Source organism: Microtus pennsylvanicus, chromosome 10 (genome assembly GCF_037038515.1).
Source record: "Microtus pennsylvanicus isolate mMicPen1 chromosome 10, mMicPen1.hap1, whole genome shotgun sequence".
NCBI lineage: Eukaryota > Metazoa > Chordata > Mammalia > Rodentia > Cricetidae > Microtus > Microtus pennsylvanicus.
In genome coordinates this window covers 47,304,631-47,325,515 of record NC_134588.1, presented here as the reverse complement: position 1 = coordinate 47,325,515, position 20,885 = coordinate 47,304,631, and the positions used below count along the sequence as shown (strand labels likewise).

General features: G+C 43.5%; 1 protein-coding gene across 1 annotated transcript; it reads right to left on the bottom strand.

Moving 5' to 3' along the window:
- Positions 1 to 14,969: 14,969 nt before the first annotated feature.
- On the bottom strand, positions 14,970 to 20,685 carry Znf648 (zinc finger protein 648). The gene is made up of 2 exons (XM_075987438.1): positions 20,603 to 20,685; positions 14,970 to 17,510 (listed from the first exon to the last, which is right to left on the bottom strand). The coding sequence occupies exon 2, from the start codon at positions 17,436 to 17,438 to the stop codon at positions 15,858 to 15,860; it is 1,581 nt and encodes a 526-aa protein (XP_075843553.1). The 5' UTR covers positions 17,439 to 17,510; positions 20,603 to 20,685; the 3' UTR covers positions 14,970 to 15,857.
- Positions 20,686 to 20,885: the final 200 nt, after the last annotated feature.

Genomic DNA, 20,885 nt, shown 5'->3' with positions numbered 1-20,885 from the left:
GCAAGTAAGTAAATGAAATACATAAATTGTAGGGAGTCTTTAAGACTCTTGGGAACCACAAATAATCTTGACTTGAACTCAGGGCCTCTGTTGGAAATGGATGGAGATAGTTGAGTATGTGTTCCTGAAAGTTTTCTTTTGGAAAAATATCAACAAAGTCTGTACTAAAGATATTAAATGCTACTCTGCAATTTGATAATAATATTAGAACTCAAAAAACCAAAAAAAGGTATAAAATGCCAGCATTCCTCTCTTATTAGTGTCCACTTATTTTTTTGTTTGTTTGTCTTGTTTTTTGAGACATGTTTTCTCTGTGTACCTCTGGCTGTCCTGGAACTCACAGAGATACCCCTGTCTCTGCCTCCCTGAGTATATGAGATTAAAAGTGTGTACCACCATTGCCAGGCTTCTCCACTTATTTCTTAATCTCTATGGAAAATATTATTTAGAAGTGAATAGTCATAGTAAACATGATCTACACATGCCCATCAGTACGACTGCTCTCACTTGTGTGGGTGAGTGAGTGCACATGCCTGTGTGCACACTCAGAGGCCAGAGGAAGGTGTTCTCCTCCATCACTCTCCGTCCTATTCCTTTGAGCTGAGGCCTTTCCCTGAAGCTGGAGCTGGAATGTTTTGGCTAAATAGGTGGTCAGCAAGCCCCAGCAGTCCTCCTGTCTCTGCCTGTCCACATGGTGCTGGTATTATAGCCATACGTGAGACCATGCCTGGCATGTCACATGGATGCTGGGACCCAAACTCGAGTCCTTATGGTTATCAATCCAGTACTTCTTCACACTGAGCTATCTGTCCAGGGCTTAGGGTGATGCTTGGGGTATCAAAAGGCTGTTGTTGTTAACTAATTGCTTCTTTGATTTTGGTCCCTGAAAACAATTTAATGACAACTCTTTTTTCCTATAACACCACTATTAGAAGAAAAACTTTAAAATTACCAGGGTTTATCTGAGAAAAAAAACAAAAACAAAAACAAAACTGACTAATCAGGCATGCCCAGTACCAGAAAAAGAGTCTGAGTGCTCGATGTAGTAGTGGAGCGGTGGTGGAATACAGGCTGGACATGGAGGCAAACTAGGGAAACTGCTTGATTGGACACACTGAGGACTTTGGCTCATTTGCCGTGGTCTGGTCAGTTAACTGCTTATAATGAGGATTGGCCTTTAGTGATTGCTGAATCTCAGCTATTTGTTATTAAAATAAGTCCTAAGATCATGACTACTGGTAGGTTGACCACGTTCCAATGACAGCCTTACACCCATGAGTGTGGATGACACAAATTGGAATCAGTGAGCTATGTACCTAAAGAGAGAGAGAAGACACAAAGTTAGGGGGCGGATCTGGGAAGAGTTGGGAGGAGGAGTAGGGGATACATAAATGTGTGTATGAAATTCTCAAGAATTAGCAGGCTTCATTTATTATAGTAAAATGATAAAGTGATAGCAGAAAGGGGCTTTGCTAGATGGTGGTGATATTTTCTTTCTCTGTATCGGGCTTAGTTACACAAATATGTCCACAATGTGAAAATAAAGTAGAGCTATGTTTTGAAAAAAAATACCTAAATTTGCTTATATACATTAGGCTGTACTCTCTACACAGGAAAGAACCTAGTGAAGAAATCCCAGACTAACAGCTCTCTGCTTACAAGTTTGGTGTGCGAGTGAATGGGGAAAAAAATTCCTTTTTTGGAAAATGAATTCATATGAAAACTTCTTGTTGATAAAAACCTAAAAAGATCTTGATATAAATTTAGAAAGGTTTTTTAAAAAGAAAAGTATGGCCTTTAAAACTAAGAAAAGGGAAGCACAATAACCAACCTCAGAGTACACCACAGACTCATAGGGGCAGGAACAGTATGATACTGGGGCAAAGCAGACATGCAGACCAGAGGGACAGCTTAGAGGACTCAAAAGTGAGCCACACAGTTACAGCCACGCAGTCTGGGAACAAGCTATCAAGATATATGTATATATATATACATCACTGAGAGGACAATCATTTTAATAAGTGACCTAGGAAAACTGAGTCCCACATGTAGAAAATGTCATTAGAATCATAGGTCTCAGTCTGCACAAAAATTGAAGTGAACAAGACCTTCATGTACAACTCGATACCCCAAAACTGCTAGAGGGAAACAGGCAAAAACACTTCAAGAGACAGGCATAGGCAAGGATTTTCTGGATAGTACTCCAATAGTACAGGAAATAATCCCAAGAATTGATGAATGGGTTTCATGACATTAATGTGTTCTACACTGCAAAGGCAATAGTCACCAGAATAAAGAACTAGCCTACAGAATGAGAGACAGTCTTTACCAATAACAAAGGAGACCGGGGACTAATATCTAGGACACAGAAATAATTTCAAAAATTAAACATTTAAAAATCATCTAGTCAATACATTTTAGCTAGAAAACTGAACTGGCAATTCTCAGAAGAATAAAAATAGTCAGTGCTTAAAAGGCATATAACATCCCCAAGATACCAATGAAATGTGAAATTAAAGGGCTTTGAGGTTCCGTCTCACCCTTGTCAGAATGGCTATCACCAAGAAAACAAAGGACAGCCAGTGCTGGTCAGAGACCGTGGAGAAAGGAACCTGTATCCACTGGTAGTGGAAGTATGAACTCATGCAGCCAGTGTGGAAGTCAATATGGTGATTCCACAAAACGGAAACTAGAATCTCATGTAGTCCAGCCCTACCACTTCTGGGCACATACACTAAAGACTCAAAACCAACACACCAAGCTTGCACACCCGTGTTTATTTCTTCACTCTTCCCAGAAGCCAGGAAGCAAAAGCAGCCTGTGCCCCCTAACACGTGAAAGGATGAAGAAAATGTGGTGCATATACACAATGAAATTTTCTTTGGCTGTTCTGGATCTCACTTTGTAGACCAGGCTGGCCTGAAATTCACAGAGATTCATCTGCTTCTGCCTTTCAAGTTCTGGGATTAAAGATACACACCACCATGCCTGGGTCTCAAACTCACAGAGGTCTGCCTGTCTCTGACTCCCAAGTATTGACATTAAAGGCATATGCCACCACACCTGACTATAGTTTTCTTTCTTTCTTTCTTTCTTTCTTTCTTTCTTTCTTTCTTTCTTTCTTTCTTTCTTTCTTTTCTTCTTTTTTGTTTTTTTGGATTTTTGAGACAGGATTTCTCTGTAGCTTTTTTTGGAGCCTGTACTTGAGCTCACTCTGTAGACCAGGTTGGCCTTGAACTCACAGAGACCCACATGCCTCTGCCTCCCAAGAGCTGGGATTAAAGATGTGTGCCACCACCGCCTGGCTTTTTTTTTTTTTAGGACTTTATCCCTTTTCTTTTTTCTCCCAGGCCTATGTATATTTTTAAGCAGTGTAAATTGTTTAAAGTTTCTTTTCCTTCTAAATCTGTGCTTACTGTATATCTCTATCTTTTTCTGACCACATGAGTCTTTAATCTGCTAAGCAATGTGACTAGAATTAAAGCCGGGGCTTTGGAAACTGGATCTGCCCCACTCCTTGGCTTCCTGAGTGTCTAACTTCATAATGAAGGTAATGGTGGGAACCATGTTTTTTACCACAACTCTGTGGATTTTATAGGTCCATGCCACCACCAAGAAGCATGCCACTGACTACTCATAAGCACCACTGAAGTGTTTGGTAACAGGGCCTTATAAAAGAGCTGCATGACTTTTGCTATTAACACTGAGTCGGGAAGGTTTTTATTACTAACACTGAGTCAGGACACCTCTCTTAAAGGAGCCATGCCTCTGATTGCCACCAGAAAAGAGAGCTCACCGAGACAATGATGCTACCAAGTTAACTCTGTTATTTTGTCTGTCTAGAATCTTTAAAAAAAAAAAAAGCTTTCTTAGGCTTTCTGTGGAATTTCTTGCCAAACATTTCAGCACCATTTTTAAATGGAAGCTTCTGTTCTACCTGATCCTGCAGTCGTTCAGTCCCAACAAAACACACAGAGGTCTATATCAATTATCAACTGGGTTGTCTTATTAGCTAAGGCTTATTATTAACTAGCTCTTATAACTTAAATTAACCCATAATTCTTATCTATACTAATGTATCTTTTATGTGTTTTGTTGGGACTGAATGACTGTAAGACTGGGCAGGACAGAAACTTCCGTCTACAGATAAACGTTTATCATGTATGCTTTGTGGCTGTCCACATGTGGACAGACTGGAGACATGCGTAGACAGAGCCTCAGTGTATAAATTGTGCCAGTACAGGAAAGTGAAGGGCACATCCAAGGATAAATATGGGCTTATTTTTATATCTGGAATGTGGTTCCACACATAGATGAAAAATGCACCTATGCCATGCAAAAAGCATTATAGAACAGTATTCAGTTTGCATCTATTTCATAATATAAGATACTCATACACAAAATCTAGAGACCTAAAATTGATAATGTTCTGTGCCAGAGGGTAGAGGTTGTTATCCTGAAAGAATAATCATAAAAGAAGACCTCTATTTATTGAGTTCACTCTCAAATGCCATTTCACTTCTCCCTAAGACAATTTTCATTTGAGATTTAAACTGAAACAGTTTAAAGATTGAGATCAGATGTTACACAAACTACCACTTAATGGAAATTGATATGCATACTTCCCCCCCAAAACACTTCAATAGAACTGATTTTGAAACTGTATTTCTGAGGAAATATAATTCCTGCTTACTCAAGATTGAAAAATCTCACAAATTTTGAATGCATTGTTTTAATATGATCATCTTGCTCATACTGAAAGGTCGTAACTGAAAAATTAAGGAATTACAGATAGCACACATAATCTATTCATTAAACATTTTTTCTTTCTAGATGCCCTTTCCAGATCCCTATTTTACTGGATTTTGCATTATTGTAATAAATACTTGAGATAAGCCAACCCAATCAAAGAAAGGCTTATTTCTCTTAATTCTTATTTTTCACAATTTTGGAGCTCTGTGGTTGGACATAGTACATCATGGGAGGGGTGTGCAATGGAGGAAGCTGCCTTCTTTATAACATCCAGGAAACAAAACAAGAGAGAGGAATGACTGGGCCTCCAATATCACATGCAAGGGTGTTGCTCATATGACCAGACTTCAAGTAGGTTCCACCTCCCAGTGGCACCATGAACTGAAGACCGAGACTTTAATACTTTGACTGACAGTCCAGATTCAAATCATAGACATTCTTTTCAACCCAGTTTAGGTTCTTCTTCCCCTCTGGGTACTTCCTTGTCCTCCTGTGACTTCCAATGATCTCATCTGCAAATATGAAGAGATGCTATGGCATCTCAGTGAGGTGCTGAAATACTTTTATGAAAGTCACTTTCTGATGTCATAATTTGCCCCACTTTTCTCCTTCACCATTATTGTAAATCAACCCTTTCCTCGGCATTTATTGAAATATAAAATTGCATTTATTTTGTAGGCTTAGTGGAGATACAATTTCTCCTTAGGTATTGAATAGCTGTCATTTCTAAGGTAATTTCTTTCCTTCTTGAAAACAAATTGAGACTTAGAAGTATTCACAGTTTGCTGCCCACTCTAGGGGAAGTATTTCTAATAACTAGAGCAGCCAATTGGAACAATGAACAGCCAACAAATCTGTGAGGTTTCCGATGTTGAAACTACTTCACGTATCAAGGAAGAGGTGAGCAGGCCATTGTATTAGTTTACTGCATCTAGTTGGTGATTAGTGAAGATGGCTTCCAAGATTCTTCTGCCGTTATGTATCTGTGAATTAGCACGCAATGTATAATTCCAGCACCCATGAAGCTAAGACAAAAGAATTGCTTTGACTTTGAAGCCAGCCCTGGCTATGTAATGAGAGCTTATCTCAAAAGAAAAACCAAAACACAAAAACAACCCAGTGAACTAAAGAAGAGATAAGTGGCCCTTTATCAACTTGTTGACTTGGAAATGTTTAAACCTAAATGCTTTAAATCAGACCTTCAGTGATCCAGTCCAGCTGTCTACATATCTATCATATCAGATTGAGTGTCAGAATAAGGCTATATCACTGATAGGTATATTTCTTATTGTCAGTAAACTTGCTCAATAAATATGAAATAAAATCAAGCTGTCTCATTCATCAATCTACCTATTGCCTATCCCAGGCACCGTTCTAAACACATAAGAGCCTCAGAATCCTGACGATGTCAGAACAGACACATTGCTCACAACAAAACAGGTGTGCGTGCTAGCAGAGTCCTATCGGTGCTCTAAAATCTCCCTCTCTGGTCATGTTCATACTGTGTGCTTTATCCAGCTTTAGATTTTCTCTCTTTTCATCCTGTCTATCATTATCTTAAAGTTACCCTAGCTGTCCAATAGCTAATGACCTTAAAGCAAATGCCCCAAAATCTGTTAGGAAAACTGAACTTTAAAACTCGACTTCCCTTAAAATGTGTGTATCTGTGCTACCTTCCTAAGGCATTCTGTGCTGAAGTTGAACTTGTATGTAGTCTATTGAGCCCATATTCCAATCATTCCCTAGCTGTGTTTCTTATGCTCAAGAGAGCTGATGATTTATTTTTCAGCTTCTTGGAGTTAGTTATGCCTATTACATCAGTCTTCTCTGAAGGGCGCTTGGAAATGGTCTCACTTATTCTTAATTAGGAAGTATAAAACATAAATCTGAGAATGTAGCAATCTCTTTCTCCGGCTCAGGAGGACTGACCCACCAGATTTTTAAAGCAAGTGTCTTCCTTAACACTAAACTTAAAAATTAACTTTTTTACTACAGTACAAGAAGACAGCCTGCTAAATAATACATCAGTCTCTCCTTAACTTCTAGTTCCTCGTGTTACACTTTTGAGAACAGAAAGCCTTTTTATTTTATTTGTTGGAACATTTGTAATGAATGAAGACTATTTCCTAGCGCCGCACTTTAGTTGGTGTTTCTACTGGAACGATATGGCGGCACTTTCTCAGTTAAGAGGGCCCCTTCCAAATGTGTCTAGGCTCGTATCAAATTGACAGAAACGAACCAGGGATGGCTCGCAGAAGAAAGAACCGCGACAATTAGGTGGTTAATAAATGATTTCTCCGTAGCTCTTTGTGGGGGCTGAAAACTGACAGCAGCTCTTCAGGGTCTTTCATCCTGAGGGATACAGATGGAATCTAGTTCAGGCTGCTCAGTTTGTCTTGTAAATGGCCATCTTCTCCACAGCCCTCTGAACACTGGACTCTCTGTAAGCAAAAATGCTTTCAGTAGCAATTTATGCGGTGGTCTATATGCTTCGATGTACCCCAAAATCCATGTGTTAAAACCTGAATCCCAATAAGGCTTGTGAAGGTGGAGCCCTGTGACTGGGAATTGGTGCCGGCTTGTTTGTGAGCTTGAGTAGTCCGGAAGATCCTCACCACCAACTGGCCACACCGGCACCTGAGTTATGAAAAGCAAACAAAGTCCTGCTGTTCTTAAGCCCCCAAGGATATGATATTCTGTTAGAGCAGCATGCACTAACAAATACAATATATATTATTGTTCTTTTTCATTTAACAGCTCAGAGAATATCCTTGTAGGTATTTAACAAATTTGCTTAATTGTACTTAACTGTTCTTTAGTCTCCTAACACATAAATAAAACATAATTTGTTTATCTATTTTCTTTCTTGTGAACATTTGGGATGTTTCTAAATTTTTGTTGCTATAAATTATGCTGAAATTAATATTCTCAAATTACATATATATGTGTGTGAGTATATATAGTCTCATGAATATTTTAATTTTCTAATAGGAGAGTCTCCTGTTGACTGTAGCAATTTAAAATTTAACTTGTCTTCAGTATTACTATCTTTGTAGGAATATCCTACCATGTTAGTTTTTAATATCTATTCTAAAATATTTTTCCAAAATATAAAATAAACAAATGTTCAATTGTATTGTCCCCACATCTCATTTGAACTGAAGGTGTAAGAGGAGGATGAACTCAAGCTTACTATGTGATGCTCCAATCCTCATGCTATAGTAACTTTACCACATGGGTGTAGCATCTTTATTGTGTTACTCTCCAAAGAACTGTCCCGATCGTTTGCATTCCTTCCAGCGGAGTATGAAATTTTCCACTCCTCTACACTCTTACTAACACTTCAAACAAGCATTTCCATTTGACATTTTATTTTGGAAAAAAAAAATTCACACCAGCAGAAAAGTTTCTAAATGGCATAATAACTACTCCTGTCTGATCTTCACCTGGATTTACCAAATTATTAACACTCTGAAACACTGGCTTTCTCTCCTTTTGTCCTCTCCCCCCCCCCATACAAACTTTTACTTACATCATTCTACCTCAAACCGTTTCTAAGTTGCAGACACCATGACCTTTCAGTCCTAAAAATCCCCAAATATAACTCCCAGAAATAAAGAAAGTCTCTTATGTAACCATGGTGAAATTCAGCATGAGAGTTTATAAAAACTATAAGCTTCCCAGTTAAGTCTTTTCTACCACGTTTCTTTACTTTTCTGATCCAGGACACACTTTAAATTGAGTTGTCCTGTCTCTCCAAATTCTTTTTATCTAGAACAGCTTATGAGAAGTTCGTGACCTTGACATATTTGAAGGGTGTCCTGCTGCTGTGTGTGTTTGCTGCTTTGGCTTTGGTCATCATTGGACCAGGCTGGGTACCCTCAGCAGGAGTGCTGTGTCACTGATACGGTCCTTCTCTCAGCATCAAGAGGGTCTCGGGCTTTATTGTGTTTACCAGCCTAGTGGATGTGAGATGGAGCTTACTTTCCTTGATGACTGCTGGGGTTGGTCATCGACTCTTTTATTTCTTCTAGATTTTGTTGGTCATTTGTCTGGTTTTTAAGATGTATTTTTCTTACTAATTTGTTTGACATCTCTAGATTATGGACACTATTCCCTTGGCAGTTAAATGTGTCTCTCACATGGCCGCGATCTCACCTAAGCTACCCTCTGCTTTCTAGAGCTTCAAAAGAATGGAGTTTGGACTGGGGCTGGAGAGATGGCTCAGCTGTTAAGAGCATTGCCTACTCATTCAAAGATCCTGAGTTCAATTCCCAGCAACCACATGGTGGCTCACAATTATCTGTAATAAGGTCTGTTGCCCTCTTCTGGCCTTCAGGCATACATGTAGACAGAATATTGTATACATAATAAATAAATATTTTTTTTAAAAAAAAGAATGGAGTTTGGAGACAGGATCTTACTGTGAAGTCTAAGTAGACCTTGAATTTGCTATCCTCCTGCCTCATGCTCCATTGTGTCTTAACTGAAGGAGCATGCCCCAATGTACAACCAGATCTTTAAATCTGTGATGTGGTTTAATTCCACCTGCTTCCTTTATGATTTTTGTGGGGAGTGGGGTGTCTTTAAAAATATTCTAGGGACTGGAGAGACGGTTCAGTCATCAAGAGCCCTGACTGCTCTTTAACAGGACCTGAGTTTGATTCCCATCACCCACCTGGCGGCTCACAACCATCTGTAACTCCAGTTCTAAGATATCTGCTGCTCTCTGCTGGTTTCTACAGACACCAGGCACACAAGTGGTGCATGGACATGCATGCAGGCAGGCAAAACTCTCATTCTCGTAAAAAAAAAATCAGAAAATCTAAATAAAATAAAAGTGTTCATTTATGCTTTTCTAGTCTGAACGTTTTGATGACCATAGTCATTTAATACTTTATGATATGAAGAGTGGATCTAATTTTATTTGTCCATGTACAAGCCTGGTTGCCCCAACATACTTACTGCACATCTCCTTACTCCACTGGCTTGTCATGCCTCTGCTGTTATATATTAAGAGTCTATACATGCCTGGGCCTGTTTATAGGCTCTTTGGTGTTTTTATGAAACTGTTTGTCCAGTCTTATGTCAACATAAAATTGACAATAACTCAGAAAAGACTTGTGGCTCCTGTGCTTTGCTCCTGGGTCAAGCCACTGCTCTTGTTTCTTTTTCATTTTATTTCCATTATTTGGTCCATCATAGGCCTTCAACCTTTTCTTCTAAGTTTTGGTATTAGATTTTTTAAGGTCTCTTAAACATTTGGTCTTGATTGAAACTCTTTTGACTAGTTGTAATAACTAATATAAATAATTTGGTTCTTAGGGTGATGAGTCCTTCCAACTATGAACATAAAGCTGATTTGTCTTATTGATTTTTAATAGATTAATCTTGTGTTTAACTCCCCTGGCTTATCAATTTTCTTAGACATCTTTGTAGATAAGTCTCTAAATACCTTGGATAGCAATTGACATCGATGTCCTCTGTACTCTCCAAAGGTATACCAACAAGCAATTGCATAGGATATATCAGCTGTGTATTCTACTTCACTGTAATTCCAATAGTACATGTAGATAGAATTAGATCCCAGCCTCCAGAGCTCATTCCCTAAGACTATGTCCTCCTCATTTCAAGTGCCAATCACAAGCTTGGGACTTTTTTTGTGCGTGTGTTTTAGAGAAACTAGCTATAAGGTAAGGTTCCCTCCTTGATTTCAATTAATTTTCTAAAGTGGTTCATAAAACTCAGGGAAATAATTACTTAAATTTTTATTACAAAAGCTGTGTGTATCTGTCTGTCTGTCTTTCTGTCTGTCTGTTGTGCTATTGGCCATTGAGCCTATAGTCTCACATACACTAACCTGCCATACTATCATTAAGTTATACCCAGATCCCACAAATGATATTTTCAAAGATGAAGGGCAGAGGGGCTCATGAATAGCTGAGAAGCTACCGACAGTTCATGGCTCCTATGGGAGGGAGGGTCATTTTTCTTCAGGAGTGTGGCTCCAGATGGAGTGCCCATGTTCCAGAGGATGGCTCCACCCCGTGTGTGTGTGTGTGTGTGTGTGTGTGTGTGTGTGTGTGTGTGTGTGGACAGTATTCATGGTACTCAGTTGGTTATAAGGAGGAGAGGGAGGCAGCTTCAGAATTGGGGAGGGAGAGATGTGTTTGGGAGATCTGGAGTGAGGGAGGCAGGAAGTGGTGAGTGGACCTCCACCTAGTCAGTAAACAAATCAGCTGAGTTCCTGACACTCATAGAACAATGGAACTCTAAACTGACACAAACGAGGATGGAGGGGAGCTAGTTAAAGAAAACCAAAGAGGGACAAGAACTACAAAATACAACCCAGACGAGGTGGGAAAACCGAACCAGAATGGCTTCATGCAGAAAAAAACAGAGAGCAATCAATAGTAAAAACAGGTATCGTTGCTAGGCAGTGGTGGCGCAGGCCTTTAATGCCAGCATTCGGGAGTCAGAGACAGGTTGATTTCTGTGAGTTCGAGGCCAGCCTGGTTTACAAGAGCTAGTTCCAGAACAGGCTCCAAAGATACAGAGAAACCTTGTCTCAAACACATAAACAAACAAAAGCCAGGTATCCTTGTTAAAAAGGAACCCCTTTTCTGGTCATCCATCATTGACAGTGTGTTCATGGGTCATTGAGTTTATAGTTCACTCCTAGTACCTAGTTTAGTAACAGTATCTGCTTGAGTATTCTAGCAATTAAACTGATTCTCAACACCAACTATGTCAAGCAAGAGTTTTTAAAAGGCTGTTTGGAGTCCCTGAGTTATCTGTTATAGTCATGGCAAGGAGCAAGGTGGTATAGTTTTACAATGTGCATGCACTGAGATTATAAAGTGTCTGTAAAAACCAAGAGCTACTCATTCCTGGTGTGTGTGTGTGTGTGTGTGTGTGTGTGTGTGTGTGTGTGTGTGTATTACACAGGCATGAAATGTTTCTTTAGCCAGGAAAATACCAGTGGGCTTTCAAGGAACCACCCCTCCTTTGGCTCCATTGCATTCCTTCTGGCCGGCTTCTTGGTAGCTTTACCCCCAAACAAGTGAGAAACATCTGCCAACCCAAGCTGTCCCACACTCATTCTCAAATCATTCTTGGTCTTCCCTGAGTGAAACCATGATTTCCTGTACACTGTTCCAACTTCTACTCTGTTTTGCAATTGTGACCGCCTAACTCTTATACATGCATGACAACCATTGTGGAATATTCTTCCACACCAAACAGAAGTAGAGATAGCTATGCCAGCCATGTTCTAGTCACTATTCTTGAGCAATTTAACTTCTTCATTCCTTATCTTTAAAAAATAGGGCTAATAGACATCGTCTTTTGATTAAAAAAGATTTATTTCTATCCTTTTATTTGTCTCTGTGTGTCTGTGTGAATGTATACCATGCTAGTACATGGTCATGGAAGCTGGGAGAAGGCATCAGATCTTCTGGATCTGCAGAAGAATCTGAGCTCTTTGATTAGGACTGTGAACTAAACTCCAGGCCTCTGGAAGAACAGTAAACACTCTTAACCACTGCGTCATCTCTCTTCAGCACCACCCCAAGGTACAGCCCAAGCTACCTCAAACTCATGCTTTCTGTGCCTCTGCCTATCTGCACATCCTCCTGTGCACACTGCCACAACTGCCAGTAGCTCCTCCATAGGAAACACTATTTTTGTGGATAATGGGTGATCTGTAAAGCCTTGCCTAGACTGTAGGTCATGACTATTGTTGATTCTGGTGACTATGTGTGGTGGTTTGAAAGAAAATGGCCCCCAAAGGGAGTGGCACTATTAGGAGGTGTGGCCTTATTGGAGGAAGTGTGTCACTAGAGGGATGGGCTTTGAGGTTTCTTTTGTTCAAGCTTCTCTCAGTGTGACTTTCAGTTGACTTCCTGTTGCCTACAAGATGTAGGTCTCTCTGCTATTTCTCCAGTACCACATCTGCCGGCCTGCTGGCATGCTCCCCACCATGATAATATTAGACTGAACCTCTGAAACCGTAAGCGAGCAACCATTATTAAATATTTTCCTACAAGAGTTGTTGTGGTCATGGTGTTTCACAACAATAGAAGAAAACTTCACAGAAACACACTATCAGGTAAACTTTTGAGTAGAAACACATAAGTGAACATCTTTACTAGGTATATCCAAATCAGCATTGACAAGCTAATCTGTGGAAATAACAACATTCCAGAAAGAAACTTTAAGTAGTATAGCAAAGACACCCAAGGCCTGACTTTGAGTTTTAAAATAAGGAGATGAGATTGTAAGCTGTGATGTAGAAATTGTTTCTAGAAAGCCAGATAAAAATAGCCCAATGTATTTGGGGCAATAATGTGAGCTAGTATAACCTGTCTTCAAGTGTTGATTATTCTCCAAAGATATTTCAGTTTAGCCTACTTGGCAGGTCAGGTTTGACTCAGCAGAATTTGTGCCAACTTCCCTCCTAACTGGTTGGTTTCTCCCACTTCTCTCATGGTTGGTCCCTGTATTGGTATTACAATCCACTCATACATGCTTAGCTGGCCTGGATATCCTGGGCTACATTTGTTACCTATTTAATACAAGCCCTTTCAGTGGATGTAAGAGAAGATTGGTTGAGACAAATTTTCTTAAAATGTAACTTGTTTATGCAGCAGGTGAGAACAATTCATGAATTTTCTTTAATCTGTTCATTCCACCTCCTTATATTTAAGAAATACAGAATATTAAAGATACCTAGCTCATGCTAATCCCTTTTTTCTGGTTTCTTTAAAGGTACACAAACCTAATACTGCACTGCAATCCTGTCTTGATACTCAACTAGGATTCAACAAGTTGAGTAGTGGTTAATAACCAATCTGACTTTTATGAAGTTGTTGTAAGAATTATCCTTGGGGAAAAAAATCTCCTGATGAAACTATAGAGTAAAACCAAAATTTTAACTACAAAACATTACACTAACAACCATCTTCAAAAAATACAGAGGAATAGTCAGTCTTCAAATATTTCACCGATTACATACTGGTCTTTATTCTGTCTGTAGTCAAGGGTTGGTTCTTCTGATTTCTCTGCCTGTTTGATGCTCTGGCATCAGCCACAGATCTTGTTGGCTGCTAAGATGATTCCACCCTTTATTCATAATCTGTTGTCATCATTCCTACCCCACCACCCAGCCACAGAAGTTAAACTTCAAGGTGCTTGACTAGTGAATGACAAGAATGGACTAAAACCAGTCATCCAGATACATGGATTATCTAATGGAGTTAGCACACAGACCCTCAGGCTTATAGCTTATAACGGCTGCTTACATCAAGCAAGGCACAGCTGTCCTTACTACTTCTCGTTGGCCTCATGTGTTATGAGAATGCTATTTAGCCATCACACACTGGGTTCAAATCAGGTGGAATCTGAGAGAATTTTATATCTAGGGGACAGGAGAGAGAGATCAGTGGGTAAAGTGAGGGCCCGAGTTTAGATCCCCAGCACCCACTTAAAAGCCGGGTGTGGCAGCACACACCAGCAAACCCCAATTCAGGTAAGATGGAGACAGGCAGAGCCTGGGGGCTTGTTGGACAGCCAGCCTAGCTGAGATAGTAAACTCTAGAATCAGTGGCAGACCCTGTCTCAAAAGCTAAGGTGGGGAGTGACAGAGAAAGACACCCCGTGTCCTGCTCCAGCTTCTGCATGCATATACACATAGGCTGTTCCATAAGCCACATGTTTAAGAATGATTGTCCCAACCAGTCTTTTCTTACTTCCCCTGAAAGGCTCATGCTGAATCATTAATGATAGTTAATATGGCTGGGATATTTAGACCAGTAAACACACACACCCCACATAGAAATAAAAAGTTTGGAAAGATAAATTCCTGTCTGTCATACTTTGGAAGGATTACAAGTGTCATTTGTCTGTCGGCATCAAACGTTTTGGGAAGCCACAGATTCCCCAGAGTGCCCAAAAAGCCACAAACTCCTGATTTTGCCAGAGTCACTGCCCGCGTCAGTGCCTTGAAGAATGACTGTAAGTAGGCAGATTCTGAATAAGTTCAATAGAGGATAGTGATGAGGCATGAAGACATTCACAGTCGATTTTAATGACTTTGACACAAACACAAATAAGCGCATTGGCACCTAGGCAATGGGTACTCTATTTGATTTCCTTCAGATCACAGCTAATGATCCAGGCAGATCTAAATGAGCCGTACTGGGGCTTATCAGGAGGAACTCAATGTTTCTCTACAAATGACGCTTGTGGCTTAAGTTTAAATCCTGTGAACAGGCAAAAGCAATGGCGGAGAGGAGACACCCGTGAACTTTATGGGTAGGGCCCAGGTGAGGTCCAGCACTACACCCTTCCGTATGAGGAACGGGCCTCTTTCCTGGGTGTCAAAACTGTTCTGAACTTCTGAAATCACTGTTTCCCAAACACAGCACAACCGCGCTTCTCTCCCCCCTCACCCCCCCATCCTCCTTGCCTTCTGTACTTCAAAGCCAACCCACAGAGACATTCCCTCAAAGTTAAGGTCATCTTAACACACTAGGCTGTCTGGCTTGGTTTGAGTTAGCCCCAGGTGGGCTTTCTTCTGTGGAAGAGTCCATCACGGGGATCATTTCTGAGGATTCCTTTATATAAAAGAATCTTTCTCTAAAGATGGTCTTCTCAATTTGATATGGCTTTGAGGAAAGAACAAAATAGACTTTTTTCATCCATGTACCCATGGAATCCCGCACAGAGTCCAGCACAGATTTCTATACCTTCTCATTCGCTGAAGTCCCCTGACCTAAGGAATCCAACTATTGGCCAGTCCCTACATTTTTATCCTCACCTTTTCTTTACCAATTGCTCCCGGCCTCTGTGCAGTGGGGAGGCCAGTGTGAACCTGCACACCTGGATGCTGTCTTTGGGATTATCTTGTCTCACAACACATCAAATACATAAAATACATAGACCACCCCACGGCCAGCAACCAGGGAGTGAGGGGAGTGACCAGTGAGCCTGGCTGACTTGGAGGGTAGAATAGGATGTGGGTGTGCCCCACCGGGCTGGGTTCCATGCTGTCACGTGAGGTCGAGGATGTCTTAGCTTCTCTTAGCAGCAAGCTAATGGTGCTTTCACTCATTGGAAGAGGAAGGGGCAGGCTCCTTCTTGCAAGTCTCATGCTTGGCTTGATGTCTTTGGAGGTGATTAGAGCGGGTAAAGGCCTGGCCGCAGCCCTCACACTTGTAGGGCCTTTCCCCATTGTGCATCCGGATGTGCTGCGCCAACTCGGATGCAATACGAAAGGCCCTGCCGCACTCGGCACAGAGGAAGTCCTTGTCCCCGGAGTGGATCTGTTGGTGCCGCTTTAGGGTGGAGGAGCGGGCGAAGGTTTGACCGCACTCGGCGCAATGAAAAGGCCTCTCGCCGGTGTGGATGCGCTGGTGGCGCAGCAGGCGCGAGGGCTGCGCAAAGGCCACACCGCAATCGGCGCACTTGAAGGGCCTCTGGCCGGTGTGCAGCGTCTGGTGCTCCTGCAGGTTGGACGATTTGGTGAAGCATTTGCCGCAGGTGGAGCAGGGGAAGGGCCGCTCGCCAGAGTGCACGCGCTGATGCTCCACCATGCGGCTGGCCACGGAGAACTCCCGGCCGCAGAAGGAGCAGCGGAAAGGCTTGGCGCCCAGGTGCGTGCGCTGGTGGCGCAGAAGTGACAGTGGCCTGTTGAAGGTCAAGCCACACTGGGCGCACGGGAAGGGCTTGTCGTTGCTGTGCATGTTGCGCTGGTGTTTGCGCAGATCGGAGGAGCGCACGAAGGCCCTCCCGCAGTCCGGACACCCATAGGGTTTCTCTCCAGTGTGGGTGCGGATGTGCTTGCGGTGATCGGAGGACCAGGTATACGCCTTGTCGCAGAAGGGGCATCTGTATGGCCGCTCGCCTGTGTGCAGGCGCCGGTGCTGCTGGAGCGTGCTGCGGTGAGAGTAGGCCTTCCCGCAGAGTTGGCACACATAGGGTTTGGCACCATGGTGCTCTTCGGAGACCTGAAGTTTGCTGGACTTCTGGAGGGCCCGCCCGTCCTGCACACACCTGTCGGAACTCTCTTCCTGCCCTCTGCCTCCTGGGTCCACCTGGCCCTGTGCTTTTCTACTGCCCTGCACATTGTCCAACGTTGTTGCTGGGCTAGCATGAGAGACTGAAGTCTGAAATGGGGTGCTCTCAGACCTTGGAAGCTGCTCTAGAGAGTTCTTATCTGAGGGGTATGCATCTGCACTGTTCTGTGACCAAAAAGACCCCTCACTATCTAAGAAACTGGTCGCGACTTCCAAGGCTGTGTCCTTGTTTGCCTTCTTGCCTCCGTCATTGCCCACGGAGTCCCTATGAGGCTGTCTCTGTGAGAAGTCTCTGAAAGGGACACTGAGAGCCTCCTCTAATTGAGGGGAGTTTTGAATCTGAGTGATCTTCAGTTCCTTTTTTCCCCAGTCGGTGGTCCTCCCAGGCACCTCCTCCAGTTTCTGCTCCACATAGCCAGTGCTGAAGGACGCAGACCACTTCCCTTCGCCGGACTGAGTGTCACACAGCAAGTTACTGTTGCTCTGAGTGGCTAGAGAGACGTCTTCCCCACCATCCTTGTCTTCACTCTCCAAGTTCATGCTCAGCATCCTGGTCTCATGAATCATACTGCCAAGGGACACCTTGTTCCACCTATCCTGGGAGTCCATTCATGCCACGGTGTGCCAGGCTCTTCAATTGTCTGCTCCTCCTAGAAAGAGTTTCTGCTTGGCACAAGGTTCCTGCAGAAGGGGCAGAGGGTGAGGAGACAACAGTGTGTTTAATCTTCATAGCCAGAGAATATGAGGGCCCCACCATGGCCCTTTTTCCTCCTGATGGCCATCCAGTATTTTGTTCAGCATCATGGGATGAAGGAGGCTATGGGTTCTGCTGAAGCTGCATAAATCACCCATCTTCCCTTTGGAAATCCTGCTTGCTAGAAGCCCAGAAACAGCTGGAGGAAGAGGGATTTGCTAGGTGCCCACACCTCAAATGCTAGCAAAACAGATGTTCTCTGGGCTAGAGGAGCTAGACGAAACAGGAAGAAACAGACTTGAAGGCACCTCTCTCTTATGGTGTCCCCCAGTAGGAAGACCATGTTAGCCCCTGTTGATCCTGCCAGAAGGCAAGTGTGTTATATCCTATAATGGGCATCTGGGGCTGTTTCCCAGACATTGGGATGTATAGGTCACCTCTTCTGAAAGCAAAAAATAATCTCCAGAAAAATGGAGGCAAGCATGTAAGACACCAGAAAGGCTCCACAAGCCACCTGTCTGCTTTCACAAGGGCTTCACAATGGATGAAAAGGCCCTAATTGACATGGAGTGTGAGCTGAGGTAGCCAGGGAGAAAGGGATACCCACCTAGAATTTAAATGGCTCCACTTAAAACCATGGGAATTTATATTTTATGTTCACTTTTAGCTCCAATGGTTTTGGGAATTTTTTGTGTTTTTGTTGTTGTTGTTGTTGTTTAAGACAGGGTTTCTATGCATAATCATCCTAACTGTCCTGTCACTTGCTCTTAAGCCAGGCTGGCCTCGAACTCACAGAGATCCGCCTGCCTCTGCCTTCCGAGTGCTGGGTTTAAAGGTGTGTGCCACCATAGCCCGACTTAGCTCCGATGTTTAATCTTCCTCTAAGTGTGCCATATGAACCCCATGGCACCTCATGCCAAGCACAGCCTCCATGCCCTCAAGGGTACATGTTCCCCAATTTGACAAGCGTGGACTTAAGGTTTGAACAGTAGGCACGAGAGGTAGAAGGCATCTGAGTCTTGGTTTCAATTTCATCTTGCTTTAGCTTGGAGACACAGACAAAGCCTGCTGCATGCCCGTTAACAAGAAACGAATGCGTGGGTGAGCGACTCCAGAAGGGGGAGCTCCTGAGGGCCTTGGCGTGAGAATGGGAACTAGTCACTGGCCAGTGGAGCGAGCTTGCTTTAGTTTTGAGGGAACATCTTAAGGATGCCAGACACAATGAACACTAACTTTCCCATTTGGGGGTGGGGGGGGTAAGGGGGGCTACATTGACTGCTTCCCAGACATGCTTTTACTTATTCCTTCCAGAGACCTTCCAGATAGAGACTGATAGAACCATGTCTTTCCTCCCATCTTATAGACAGGGCCCTGAACCATAATGAGGTTTTTTGCCTGCCCAAGGCTGCACAGCTCACAGACACCAGTTCAAAGATTTTCTCTCAAATTCCGTGACTGTATGTTGAACTCAAGTACTACTACCCCTTAGCTGAGGCCTCCAGAGCAAGGCCTGTTCTGGAGTCAGCCCTGCCAAGAGTAGCCACAGCATCCTGGGGGGAAGAGCTGCTACTCCCTGCAGCCATCAAAGCCCCTTGTGTTTGCTGGGCCAGGGAACCTTGGCTGTGCTGGCTCAGCACTGGATTCCTCCCTGTGCTCATTGACCCAGATTGCCCTCTGCAGGAGAAAGAGGCCAGGGCTGACTGAGTCAGGAAGCCTGCTGTGTAGACTTCTGCCAGGAAGGCCAGGAATGTTAGTCACTGAAGGCTCACTGTTACCAAACTCACTCGCTGCTTGCACCACCCTCACCCCCCTTCCTCAGCAGGGATGGCAGGAGCTGTTTTTGAACTTGGTTGTGTCCTGTACCTCTCTTATTAAACTGGACACTCCACACTTCTACCTGCTGACTGCCCAGTGCGACTGTATGTATGAAATGGAGAGACGTGGTGGCGGAGAGGGGGAGGGAGCCTCACTTTTGATTTTGCACACAAAAGCTGTGAATTAAAGGGAGGCATATTGTAGACCTGCGTGTGTCCAGGATTTCATGTCCTCTTGTCTCCTGATTGTCCTCTGGATGCACTGGCCCTGTAACATGTCAGAGTGTGGACTGGTGTATGTTTTGACAAGAAACCAAGTCTGAAATGTCTCCAGCATTGGGGATCTCGGAGAGCAACTGTGTGCACGTGTACCTGTGAAGAGACACACACGGCTAGCAAACTCCAGGTGATTAGCATGCTGGGTCAGGTCTGGAGTCACTCAGTTGGGGGGATACAGGGATGCTGGGTTTGTCTGTAACAGATACCTAGGTCTCATCCTCTCTCTCTCTCTCTCTCTCTCTCTCTCTCTCTCTCTCTCTGTGTGTGTGTGTGTGTGTGTGTGTGTGTGTGTGTGTGAGACAACATGCTGTCTCTTGGTCTGCTCTGTGGCCCATTCTCCTTACACATTCCTTACCCATATGCACCCTGTTCTTCACAGGCTGTGTCTTGTTCCCTCCCCCTGGGCCACAGGTAAGCCTGCTGAGAGTGTCAGGCAGTTTTCTGCTAGCTTCCCCTTCCTCAGGAGCCGCAGGACAGATTGCTTTCTCTCACAGAGAGCCCCTTGGCTGGCAAGCCACATCCATTGTGGCTAACTAGAGTGGCCCTCCCTTCTTCCCTTTATAACAATTGAAGAGGTTTGCTCTTTCCCAGAGCGAAGACTAGGAGGAGATCGGGGGCTTGGGGTATGGTTGTGTGGCAAAATTTGCACAAATATACCTGATCAGGAAGAGGAACACTGAGAAGGTGGTGTGGCTGAGACTTCTGCTCTCCAGATGCCCTGCTTCTGAGGCCATGAGAGTACAGACCTTTGCTGAACTTCGTCCACACCCGTCAGCCAGCTGTGGACCTACTGCAGCCTGAGTTTACCGACTCCATACACAGACACGCTTCAGCAGCCTAGCCTGGGGCTTGCTCCTCCTCCTGCTCCTGCTCCTGTTTATGCCCCCGTCCCTCGCCCTGCACTCCCGGCAGCGGGCATTAACTCCAGACACCTCTCACTAGGCCCTCACTCGTTACTCCTGGCTTTCCCATCAACACCTGCTTACCTGGAAAATGCAGACAGTGGCGTGGAGCACCCTGCCCAGGCTTCAGTCACATTTGGCCTCTCAGCTACTGAAATCAGTTTCCTGTTAGCTGCCACGATGTCTCTGGGTCTCACCCTTTTGTGTTCAATGCAGCAGCTTTAGGAGAGGCTCAGGAAGTGGGGTCCACATAAGACATTTAACCTTCTTGCCTGCCTCCATGAAGCAGCCTGGGAAATACAGGGGGACTGTCCTCTCTCTGCCTGAACTGAACTGAACCTCTGGCTCTCTCAGTTCCCGCCTTCCC